The 12,633-nt window shown below is 42.0% G+C and overlaps 1 protein-coding gene and 1 pseudogene across 2 annotated transcripts in view; both read left to right on the forward strand.

The window, feature by feature from the left end:
• The first annotated feature begins 1,159 nt into the window (after positions 1-1,159).
• Positions 1,160-12,633, forward strand: part of CCDC83 (coiled-coil domain containing 83) — a 61,272-nt gene continuing 49,798 nt past the window's right edge. For both annotated transcript variants that reach the window (XM_012469504.2, XM_012469505.2), the window contains exons 1-2: positions 1,160-1,358; positions 10,781-10,903. In XM_012469504.2, coding sequence (XP_012324927.2) covers positions 10,809-10,903 — 95 coding nt within the window. In that variant the 5' untranslated portion in view covers positions 1,160-1,358; positions 10,781-10,808. The remainder of the gene's footprint in view (positions 1,359-10,780; positions 10,904-12,633) is intronic.
• On the forward strand, positions 3,532-4,447 carry LOC105729031 (adenosylhomocysteinase-like; annotated as a pseudogene).

Genomic DNA, 12,633 nt, shown 5'->3' on the forward strand with positions numbered 1-12,633 from the left:
AAGCGCGGTGGCTCCCGCCTGTAATCCCAGCACTGTGCAGCCGAGGCGGGCAGATCACCTGAGGTCAGGAGTTGGAAACCAGAGTGACCAACATGGAGAAATCCCGTCTCTACTAAAAATACAAAAAATTAGCCGGGCATGGTGGCGGATGCCTGTAACCCCAGCTACTCGGGAGGCCGAGGCAGGACAATCGCTTGAACCCAGGAGGCGGAGGTTGCCGTGAGCCGAGATTACATCACTGCACTCCAACCTGGACGAGAGCGAAACTCCGTTGAAAAGAAAAGAGAGAGAAAGAGAGGAAAAGAGAGGGAAAGGAAGGAAGGAAGGAACTTGAAGGAAGGAGGGAAGGAAGGAAGGAGATGGAAAAGGAGGAAAGGGAGAGAGAAAGAAAAGAAAGAAAAAGAAGAAAGAAAGAAGAGAAGCCGCTGCAGTGGAAGAATTGGAGCGGGGCGGGGCGGGGCAGAAGCCGCAGCCGGCGCCCGTGTCCCGTCCCAGTGCCCCTAGCTATGCGGAAACCACCACCGAGTCCAGGCGTCTCGCTTTACACAGAAGATACAGACTCTGAGACCCAAACGACCTGCTCACGGTCACAGCACAAAGCCCGTGGGTCCAGTGTCTACAGTCACCAACTTCCGGGTTTGCGACTAAAGGGAGCCAATGAGCGAGAGAGCGTTTAATCAGACGAGCTGGCTGAGGGGAGACGGAAATCCCGCCCGGAGGAAGGCGGGAGACCACGACCCCGGCTACCAAGCTGCGGCGCGGGCCCTAGGCCAAGACTCTTCCGTGCGCCGCCACCAGATGGCGCGCTGGGCCCGCCGTTCGCGGCTACGCAAGGGCTGGTGGGGAGGGAGTGAGGAGGACTTCTGTTGCCTTGGAAACGCAGGGCCCGGCAGCGACTACAGTGGAGCGGGCGGGCCTGGTAGGCGGGCTGAACTGGAGTGCAGGCTATCGGCCTACGGCCCTGGGTATCCGCCCCCGGAAGCTGCGGAGGGGATATCAGGAAACTGGCTGGCCTCCTTTCTTGGCCCCCGACTCCTTCCAGTCTGACATTGAAGACTTTATAAATATCCCCGCCCCCTCCCTCCACGGGCCCCTTTCCTCGCGGCCTAGGCTTGCGCCACTTAGAGATCTGCCTGGGGGTCGCGCCCTCCTGGTCTCATCCACGAAGCGCCGTTCTTGGGCCGTTAGGAGCTGCTGGGAAGGGCTCTGACAGACCCACCCCTCTTCGCCCAGGAGATGAGAAGGAGGGCGGGCCTTCTTAATCTAATCAGAGTGTTAACTCATCGCTCACCACCTTGGGTAGAAGCCCTGGATACATTGCTTGCCCTCTCGGAAGGCAGGCTCTGAATTTGATTCAGGTTTGTAACCTTCACGGTGCCCTCACACAGCCCCTACCACACGGCAGACGTGGAGTAGACTAAGAATGCCTTCCATTCTTACGAGGCTTTATCACTTGACAGTTTTCCCAAAGCGTCGGGAGCCTCATAATAGCCCGGACAGCAGCTAGGACAGATGGAGGAGGAAACAGCTCAGAGGCTGAGACTTGGCCGAGGCTATACAACTCCGGGCAGGGGCTGGGACTAGGCTCGGTCTAGCTTCTCTTAGGGCCTCTCTCATCAAATTCCGAGTCTAGTGAATGCTGAGTGAGGACCTCACATATTCTTGTTTCCTTCTCCATACCAGCTCTTCCCCTGTAGGTACTTAATATGCGCTAAGTGTGTTATTGATGTCTTTTATCCTCATATCCCAATTCATAGATTGGTTTCAACTTCTTGCTCTAGATACTACAACAATTCTTCTAAAGATAACAGTTTCTTTTATGAATTTTTCTTGGGGGAGGACAGAGTCTCTCTGTTGCCCAGGCTGGAGTGCAGTCGTGTGATCTCAGCTTACTGCCCCCTCGCCTCCTGGGTTCAAGCTATTCTCCTGCCTCAGCTTCCCGAGCACCTAGGATCACAGGCGCCACCACCACGCCTGGATAATTTTTGTATTTTTAGTAGAGACGGGGTTTCACCATCTTGGCCAGGCTGCTCTCAAACTCCTGACCTCGTGATCCACCCACCTCGGCCTCCCAAAGTGCTGGGATCACAGGCGTGAGCCACTGCACCCGGCCTTTTTATGAATTTGTCACATTTGTACAGTGCCATGTTTGTTTCCTCACTCCCTTCCTTATCCCATAATTTTCTGCTGGGCAAGAGAGAGAGTTGAGCACGTGATTAGGAGATGGGAAAAAGTGCCCTATCTAAGCCATAAGAAAACAAAAAGGAAAAGAAAAATTCCTGCTATGACAGAGGAGAAAAATAATGACTCGATATTTATCAGTCTGTGATAATTGCTGAAATAGACTGATGATTGCCTTATAGCCACCTCCAGAAGATCCTCTTTAGACTCACTACTGCTCTTTGAAGGTGGAAAGAAGCCTTTTTATTCTCCACCATCAGAGTATAAAATTATTGCATATTTTCTCCTTATCCTCACAATATTTTCATGGTTATTTTTCTTTTCTTTGTTGATATTTCTAAAACTGAAGGACAGTAAGACTTGGAAAAAAAGTAGTTCTGTTTACTAGAGAAGTTAGTGTAATATACTGCATTTCAAACTATTTGATATTAGCAATTCTGGATCAGAAGACAGACTAATTTTAAAGCTAAGACTCCAATATAATTTGGGTACTACAGTAGAAAAATGTGCCACTGACTGGCATTGGAGAAGAAAATACACGGAGAAAATACATGTACATCATCAACCATCCAAGTGAAACTCAAAAATGCCACTTATCTAGATATTTTTAAATACCTTGATTTTAAAATATGATTTTAACACATTTCCAAACCAGACAAATTTTACATTTTAACACTATTTTGGGCCATATCATATATACATAATCTATACAAAAAGAGGTCTCAATTTTTAAAACTAATGCTTAAGTGGTACTATTACTACGAAATGGCTTTAAATTAATTCAGGATTTTTAAAAACATTTACTTGAAACCATTTTAATTGAGTTAAAAATGTGTTCTGTGCAATCTTATTTTCAGGAGCCACAAAATGAATAAAATACCCAGGAACCCCCTGCCCAGTGCCATACCCCCAGTGCCTGTCCCCAGATCAAGACCTAGCCTCCTTCAGCCGTGTCCATCAAAAGTGCCAGCAGCATATCTGAGAAACTGCCCTACAATGTCGCTGACATTAGCCTGGCCATCTGGGGATGCAAAGCCCTGGATATTGTGGAGAACCAGATGCTGGGTCTGATGCGCATGTGGGAGCTGTGCTCAGTCCTCTAAGCCCCTGAAGGGCTCCCGCATCACCAGCTGCCTACACAGGACTGTGGAGATGGCCATCCTCATTGAGACTCTCATTACCCTGGGTGCCGAGATGCAGTGGTCCAGCTGCAACATCTCTACCCAGGACCATGTAGCGGCTGCCATTGCCAAGGCTGGCATTCCAGTGTATGCCTGGAAGGGTGAAATGGGGGAGGGGTACCTGTGGTGCACCAAGTAGACATTATACTTCAAAGATGGGTTCCTCAATATGATTCTGGACATTGATGGGGCCCTCACCAACCTCATCCACATCAAGTACCCACAGCTCTTGTCGAGCATGCGAGGCATCTTCGAGGAGACCATGACTGGGGTCCACAACCTACACAAGATGATGGCCACTGGGATCCTCAAAGTGCCTGCTGTCAATGTCAACAACTCCATCACCAAGAGCAAGGTGGACAACCTCTCTGGCCGCCGGGAGTCCCTCATAGATGGCAAGTGGGCCACAGACTTGATGATTGCGGGCAAGGTAGCAGTGGTAGCAGGCTATGGCAACGTGGGCAAGGGCTGTGCCCAGTCCCTGTGGGGTTTCAGGCCCATGTCATCATCATCAAGATTGACCCCATCAACACACTGCAAGCTGCCATGAAGGGCTATGAGGTGACCACCATAGACAAGTTGTGCCAGGAGGACAACATCTTTGTCACCACCACAGGCTGTGTCAACATCATCCTTGGCCAGCACTTTGAGCAGATGAAGGATAATGCTATCATGTGTAACACTGGACACTTTGACATGGAGATTGATGTAAAGTGGCTCAACAAGAACAGTGTGGAAAGGGTGAACATCAAGCCCCAGGTAGACCAGTATCAGCTGAAGAATGGGCACCACATCATCCTGCTGGCTGAGGGTCAGCTGGTCAATCTGGGTTGTGCTGTGGGCCACACCAGCTTCGTGATAAGTAACTCCTTCACCAACCAAGTGATGGCGCAGATTGAGCTGCAGACCCACCCAGACAAGTACCCCGTTGGGGTTCTCTTCCTGCCCAAGAAGCTGAATGAGGCAATGGCTGAAGCCCACCTGGGCAAGCTGAATGTGAAATTGACCAAGCTGACTGAGATGCAGGCCCTTTACCTGGGCATTCCCGTGACGGCCCGTTCACGCCAGATCACTACCACTACTGAAAGCCAGACCTGCCCTTCACCTTCCAACTGCTGTCCTTGTCCAGTCCCTGCCTCTCCTCCCTAAGAGCAAATAGCACCAGTGGTTGGTTTGTCAGTGTCCCTTATTGACTCCCTGGGGCTGGTCACTCAGTTTTTGGCCTCTGCTGCATCCCTCATACTGCATTCCAAGTGTGGCAGGGGGAATTGAGAGGCCCCTCCTGAAGCCCTGGCCATGACAGAGGTACAAGGAAGACAGCCACAGGGAACTATTAATTCAGTGGTCTCGAAACTGCTCACTAAGTCAGTCCTTCCTTTGCCTGGAAGTCAGTAATGGAGTCACAAAACCCATATATGTTACCATCTAGGCCTTCACCCTGTGTGTGGACTTATACCCGTGTGCTTGGTTTACAGGTTCAGTGATACCTCAGCCCATGACAGATAAGAAGCAGCTGTACTGAAGGGCAAGGAAGAGCTGCTTGAATTTTCCTGAGAGCCTGGCTTAGTGCTGGGCCTTCTCTTATACCTCATAACAATGAGGTTGGTACTTTTAGTCCCTGTTTTATAGGAATTAGAATAGACTATTAAGGGACAACTGAGAAAGGACAGAGAACTGACAGCCAGAGGCTGAGAGGGCCATAAAAACATAAAAGCAAGCATAAATCTACTACCACTTTGTAACAAGATAGTTCCTATCACAACCCTGGGTCAAAAAGAGAATAATTTGGTATATAATGTTTATGTTTTTTTAAAAAAAAGCAGGAAGGTGGGTAAATAAAAATCTTTGTGTCCAAAAAAGCAAAAAGAAAAAACAACTAGGAATACAGCTTACCAAGGAGGTAAACGAGTTCTACAATGAGGATTACAAAACACTGCTGAAAGAAATCAGAGATGAACACAAACAAATGGAAAAACATTCCATGCTCATGGATTGGAAGAATTGATATTGTTAAAATGGCCATACTGCCCAAAGCAATTAGAGATTCAGTGCTATTCCTATCAAACTATCAATGTCATTTTTCATGGAATTAGACAAAACTATTCTAAAATCCATATGGAACCAAAACAGAACCTTCATCACCAATTCAACCCCAAACAATAAGAGCAAAGCCAGAGGAATCACACTACCCAACTTCAAACTATATTATAAAGCTGAAGTAACCCAAACATGGTACTGGTACAAAAATTGACATATAAACTAATGGAACAGGTTAGAGAACCCAGAAATAAAGCGACACACTACCAGATCTGTGACAGAATGACAATAACAAACAATGGGGAAAGGACTCCCTATTAAATGGTACTGGGATAACTAGCCAGCCAGCCAGCCATAGAAGATTAAAACTGGACTCCCTTCCTTTTACCACATATAAAAATTAACTCAAGATGAGTTAAATACTTAAATGTAAGACCTAAAACAATAAACACTCTGGAAGAAAACCTAGAAAATACCATTCTGGACACTGGCCTTGGCAAAGAATATATGACTAAATCCCCAAAAGCAACTGTAACAACAACAAAAAATAGACAGGTGGGACTAATTAAAGAGCTTCTGCATAGCAAAAGAAACTATCAACAGAGTAAACAGACAACCTGCAGAATGGGAGAAAATATTCACAAACCATGCATCCAAAAAGGTCTAATATCCAGAATCTATAAGGAACTTAATTCAGCAAGCAAAAAGCAAATAACACCACTTAAAAACAGGCAAAGGACATGAACAGATACTTTGCAAAAGAAAACATACATCAGGCCAACAAATATATGAGAAAATGCTCATCATCACTAATCATTAGATAAATGCAAATCAAAACCACAACAAGATACTATCCCACAGCAATCAGAATGGCAATTATTAAAAAGAGAAAAAACAGATGCCAGTGAGGTTCAGAAGAAAAGGGAACACTTATGGTGGGAATGTTAAAGAACATATGGAAAGCATTGTGAAGATTTCTCAAGGAACTTAAAACAGAAATACCATTCAACTCAGCAATCCCACTACTATACTTAGGGTATATACCCTAAGGAAAATAAATCATTCTACGAAAAAGACACATGGACTCATGTTCATCGTAGCACTATTCACAGTAGCAAAGACATAGAATCAACCAAGATGCCAATCAACGGTAGACTAGATAAAGAAAATGTAGTACACATACACCATGGACTGCTACACGCCATAAAAAGAACAAAATCATGTCCTTTGCAGCAACATGGATGCAGCTGGAGGCCATTCTCCTAAGCAAACTAATACAGGAACAGAAAAGCAATATTGCATGTTCTCATTAAGTGGGAGCTAAATGTTGAATACACATGAACACAAAGATGGAAACAATAGACACTGTCTATCACAAGCCATAAATGGTGGAAAAAAAAGTACAAATTGCTGTGGGGCCACAAGGCAAGGTTATTTATCACTAGTTAGGACAGTAACAAGAGGCTTCTCAAGAAGATGAATTTAAATATTAAAGGATACAACATCTATTTTTGAATTCCCAAAGATGAGTGTTTATTGAAGTAGTTAGGTGTCACTAGCATTAAAGCAATTGTATTTTGTTGAAGATGAGTACCATGAACGTTTTTGAATATGTATGTCAGCCTTGCAGTTAACATTATAGTGAAGTATGTACCTTTTAAGTTAGATTGCTCTTTAATAAGGCTTTTGGAAGCACTGCATTACTACCACACTACTACTTTTATTAGCCTTACAGTTTATAGCTGAGAATCCAGTAAAATTTGGGAACTGCAGTCCAAAACTGTGCAGTTAATGGCTCAGTTTCTAGCTAGTTAATGGCTGAGCCATGACTAGACTTCAAAACATCTAGCACCCAAATAGAAATCTTTTATATCATGCTCTTATGCCTTGATGGAATCTTATTCCGAACTTCTGCCATTACTAATGCTATTAACTAAATATCTTTCATTTTAATTTACATTTACATAAAACATTAGCTATCAAACCTCAAGATCCATTTTATATGTCCAGAAAGGTATTAGGGCAGAACTGCCATCCCTCCCAGCCTCCACAGAATTATGTGCAGTGGCTCATGCCTGTAATCCTAGCACTTTGGGAGGCCAAGGTGAGTGAATTGCTTAAGCTCAGGACTTCAAAATCATCCTGAGAAACATGGCAAAACACCCTCTCTAAAAAAATATAAAAATTAGCCAGGCATGGTGGCATGTACCTGTAATCCCAGATACTCTGGAGGTTAAAGTGGGAGGATGACTTGCACTTGCGAGACAGAAGTTGCAGTGAGCCTGCATTTTAGCCTAGGTGCCACTGCACTTTAACCTGGGCAACAGAGCCAGACTTTATCTCAAAAAAAAAAAAAAATCATTTATTTTAAGCTTTCTAGATACTGAGACAAGATCCTGAGACAGTGCAGGAAGGGACACACTCTATGTTCTCTAGGTAACTTTGCAGAGCCAACGCAGTATGGGATAACAGTACATATGAAAAAAATGATTGTGATATGTCTATTTTTAGTAAACAGACTTCTGACTTTTCACTGAGGGCATTTGGGAAATATTTACTGAAAGATTTTATGACAGAAAATGATTATGGAGTAGATCCTGGAAAGGTTGGTTGGGAACTTGAATTTTTCAAACCCAGGATGTTCACCTGTCCTTACATTATGGTGTATGTTTCAGAGACCCCAAACACAGTTGGGAGAGGAAAACACACGTGAGCACAAAAGGGAGGTCACATGTTGGGTGAATATCTTCCTAGCATTACCTGTAGGATTTTGCTAGAGTCTTTTAAAGCTGCTCATTTTCTTAAAGTTCTGCTGTAATATGCTTCTTTCTTCCTATCTGTATGAGTCGGGTCTTGCCTCTTTTATACTTTGTATGAAACCCGGGGGCCACATAAATCACCATGCACAGGGCAGGCATTGAATAGATGTTTGTAGTTACTGATGGATTCTATGTCCATTTGTCACATATTCTAAGTGTAACCTTCCTGGAAGATAATTGTATTTATTTTGTGAATATTTTTCTAGGATTATCACCCTTTAACTGAGAGAAATCTTTTGGTTGGTCAGGAACTGTGAATCCTCGTAAATGTTTATGAAAGTGCCCATGGTTTATACAGCATTATCAAATGCAAAAATAGATACTGAGATACTATCATTAGCTCATCACAAAAATGCAGCTGTTAAGCAGGAAGTCCAACTGGCTTACTAATTTTCTTAAAGTGTGTGAAACAATGAATCTTAATAGAGTTTATGCATAAAGCATTTGTGCTTTAATGGGTCCACATTTTCACTCATATTTTATTAAAATATTTTGCCATGAGCTGCAGTTAGGTACGTAATTATACATTAGTCAGAGAGTTAAAAACATAAAAGCCAAGTAACTAAGGTAATTCAGCAAGATGAGGTCATTTTTCCTCCAACACCAGATGGGTACCGCAGGTAAAAACCGGAACACTTGATCTCTTCCATATGACTTAGAAAGAGATTAATGTTGACATTTAACTTTTAAATAAAATATTTTATAATAAAAATTATTACTTTTTGTGCAAGTCAAGTTTAAAATTCTAATTCTAAAATGAAAAAGAATATAAAAATTCAACTCTGCATCTGAAACAAAAGAGTAATCTTTTCTTAGCTGATAATTTTCTGTGAACTGGGGTGGTATCATGATGACACTTTTTGATGTGGAGCCTATTACTCTCAATACTTTCATATTTGAGAAGATATTACTTAATGTACTAAATCTTTTTGTTGTGTCATCTGCATGCTTTTCAGACGGAAAGTATTGTGGTATGTTTGCATACATATTCATGTATAAACTCAAATTTGTTAGTGTATAGAGTAGTGCATACCTGGTTAGAAAAATCACAGACATAAAGACAGCCTCACTGGAGGTCTGAGTCTGCAAGCAGCATGTCTACAGAGAAAAAGCATGTTTTCATTTTAACAAGTTTTTCCACTTTGGGGCTGAATCGTCTACAAAGATTTGTGTGGATTGCCAATTCAGTGATCCAAATCAATGAAAGTTGCCAATAGCAAACTTCATGAATTAGTCTTTCCACACATCATCGTACTTGGCAGCAGGCAGACATTCTATGCTTTAGTTACCCAGAATTTGAAGAGGCTTGACCTGGAGCAACAACTAAAGGGAAAGAGGAAGGGGCACTATACAGAGATAGAGCTACAGATATATGCCCTTCTTCTATATGTCAGACACTATGCTAGGTGCTTTAAATATTAGCTTATTTAATCCTTACAATAGCTCTTAGAGTAGAATTGTTATCCTTCTCCCTTGACAGATGATGAAACTGAAGTTCTTCAAAAAGATTAAGTAACCTATTCAAGGTCACACAGCTGGATCTAGGATTAAAGCCCACGTCTGCCTGATTCATTCATGCATCCACTCCTGTATTCATTGACAAGCATTTATTGTGTGCCTGTTGTGCTTGGTGAGGAAATATAGTAGTGCACAGAATTACATCATCCCCACTCTCATGAGTGTTTCCAGCCATTTAAACAAATAATTGCAAAGGTTATATTATATGCTTTCTACCACACCTAACTACTGATACATTTATTTAAGACTAGGTACTTATTCTTTTAAGAACAGTGGAAATTAAAAGATAAAAATGTGTTAAGGAAGACTATAATCTGAAAAGTCTATTTTAGTACCCAAACCAAATGCATGAAAGTTCTCCTGCTTACTATAAACATCTGTGAACAGCGGGTCTTGATTTTCCCTTTTAAAAAGTAGTTTTGATTTTTTATTATTAGGTATAAAATCAATTAATAGCTGATGAGCAGTTGTTATTAATACATTATTATTATTCTCATTTGTAAATCTCAATCATTTTAAAAGTACTTCAATGTGTGCTTTTATTTGCTCTTTATAACAACTGTAGCCAAACCTAATTTTTTGGATCCTGATTCTAATTAAGTCTTTTGGATCCTAGCTTCTTCATGCTCATAGAAAATTGTGGTTTTGTTTTTATTTTCTCTGAAAAATTAATAGACATTTAATTAATGTCTCTCTGCCAAATACTGTGGAGAAATAAAATGATTGAAAAAGCTCAGTTCTTTGCTCTTAGAAGAGCTAGATAGGGGCAACAGATATAGATGAATAACATAAGAGAGGGAGTCTCTCAGAAAGTTTTGGGTGGAGAAAATGCTATGCCTGGGCTAAACATGGAATTCACCCAGAATCAAGAATCCAATCATTTCATGATGTTCCACCGTTGTGATGAATCTTAGATCTGGGGACATGGAAACAATCAGGATAGAAAGCCAGTATTAAGTCCCAGAGGTACCTTGTCTAGAGTAAACAAAACTAGGGAGGCAAAGATGGAATTTTTCACTTTTCCTATGTCTCTTTTCTAAACAGGTATATTTCTTAATAGCTAACCAGCACAATGGAAAACTCAGGGAAAGCAAATAAAAAGGATACACATGATGGGCCACCAAAAGAAGTTAAATTGCCTACCAGTGAAGCACTTCTAGACTATCAGTAAGTTTTTATTCTGAAATCTGAAAGTTGCCATACATAAAGGGCAGTCATTGTTAAGACTCATATAACTCCAAATGGAAATGATGCATGCAGCAGCTGCCAGAAGAATAGATGTGGATTTGGAAGCATAATTGCACTCTTGTGCTATACACGTATTTTTAAAGATTTTTGAAACTTTTAATATAACATAGTCCAAGTAGTAGCTATGACTACTTAGACTACGTTATGAAATGAAATGAAAGCTGCTATGAAACAGCTTTCATTAATGTGGTATTGGCTCCCTCAATTATATTATTGGTTACTCTCACCAATGCACACAACAGCTTGCTAGCTTACCTCTTAAAATACAACATAGAATGGTTAGTTTACATTTATAGAGAGTGGAAGAGGCCGGACGTCGTGTTTCATGCCTGTAATCTCAGCACTTTAGGAGGCCAAAGCGGGAGGATCGCCTGAGGTTGGCAGTTTAAGAACCAGCCTGGCCAACATGGTGAAAACAGGTATCAACTAAAATCAAAAAATTAGCCAGACATGGTGGCGTGTGACTGTAATCTCAGCTACTTGGAAGACTGAGACAGAAGAATTGCTCAAACCTGGCAGGTGGAGATTGCAGTAAGCCAAGATCACACCACTGCATTCCAGCCTGGGCAACAGAGCAAGACTGTATCTCAAAAAAAAAAAAAGAGAGAGAGAGAGAGAATGGAAGAGAAAATTTCCCTTTATGTGACCTTTTATTTCTTAGACATTCCAACTTACATTTTCCTAAATGGCTACATATAAAATCCAAATGATTTACAGAAAATTCTTTTAATAAGAATAACATTTCATAATGTCTCACTCCTAGGAGCTGGAGACAAAAGCATAGGTAACATTTATTCTATGTTTATGTTTTATTCCAACAAATAGCTCCTTGAGGGTTGTGAACTTTAGCTTTTGGCACGAGGTAGGTGTTTAATGTGTAATTCTTAGAGAATTAATAGATAAGTGTTAGTCTTTTCTCACATAAAGCTGAAATGTGCTTCATTCATGTATTCATTCAATAAGTACTTGAGTGTCTACCAAGTGCAAATCAAGTGCTGGGTACGGAAGTATAGCAGCAAACAGGATCACATGGTTCCTGCCTTGATGAAGCATGGGAGACAGACAATAAACCACTCATTTGAGCTTTAAATAAAATGACAGGACAGTGTGGTGGCTCACGCCTGTAATCCCAGCACTTTGAGAGGCCAAGGTGGGTGGATGAGCCCAGGAGTTTGAGATCAGCCTGAGCAACATGATGAAACCCTATCTCTACAAAATAAAAATTAGTCCCTGCTATTTAGGAGGTGGAGGTGGGAGGACTGCCTGAACCCAGGGAGGTCAAGGTTACAGTGAGCCATGAGTGTGTCACTGCAGTCCAGCCATGGTGACAGAGAGAGATCCTGCCTCAAAAAAAAAAGTTGTATGACTATAATAAAGGTGCTATAAAATAAAAATGTAGGGTGCTGTTTAACAGCATAACTAAAGGATTTGACCTAGACAGAGGGGTCAGGAAAAGCTTGTTTGAGAAAGCTTCAAGCTGATTTCTGGAAAAGGAACACGTATTATGTATTTATGCATTCCATGTGTTCCTCAGTGACAGAACTGTTGTCACATGACAAATAGCCAGGACACTGTCTCTCATCATCTGAGGAAGGATTGTCCAGGAGTCCCCTGGCAGCCTCTTATACCTCTTTCAGCTCCTAATAAAG

The sequence above is a fragment of the Aotus nancymaae genome, unplaced genomic scaffold (genome assembly GCF_030222135.1).
Source record: "Aotus nancymaae isolate 86718 unplaced genomic scaffold, 86718_ANA_hifiasm-v0.15.2.pri h1tg000059l, whole genome shotgun sequence".
NCBI lineage: Eukaryota > Metazoa > Chordata > Mammalia > Primates > Aotidae > Aotus > Aotus nancymaae.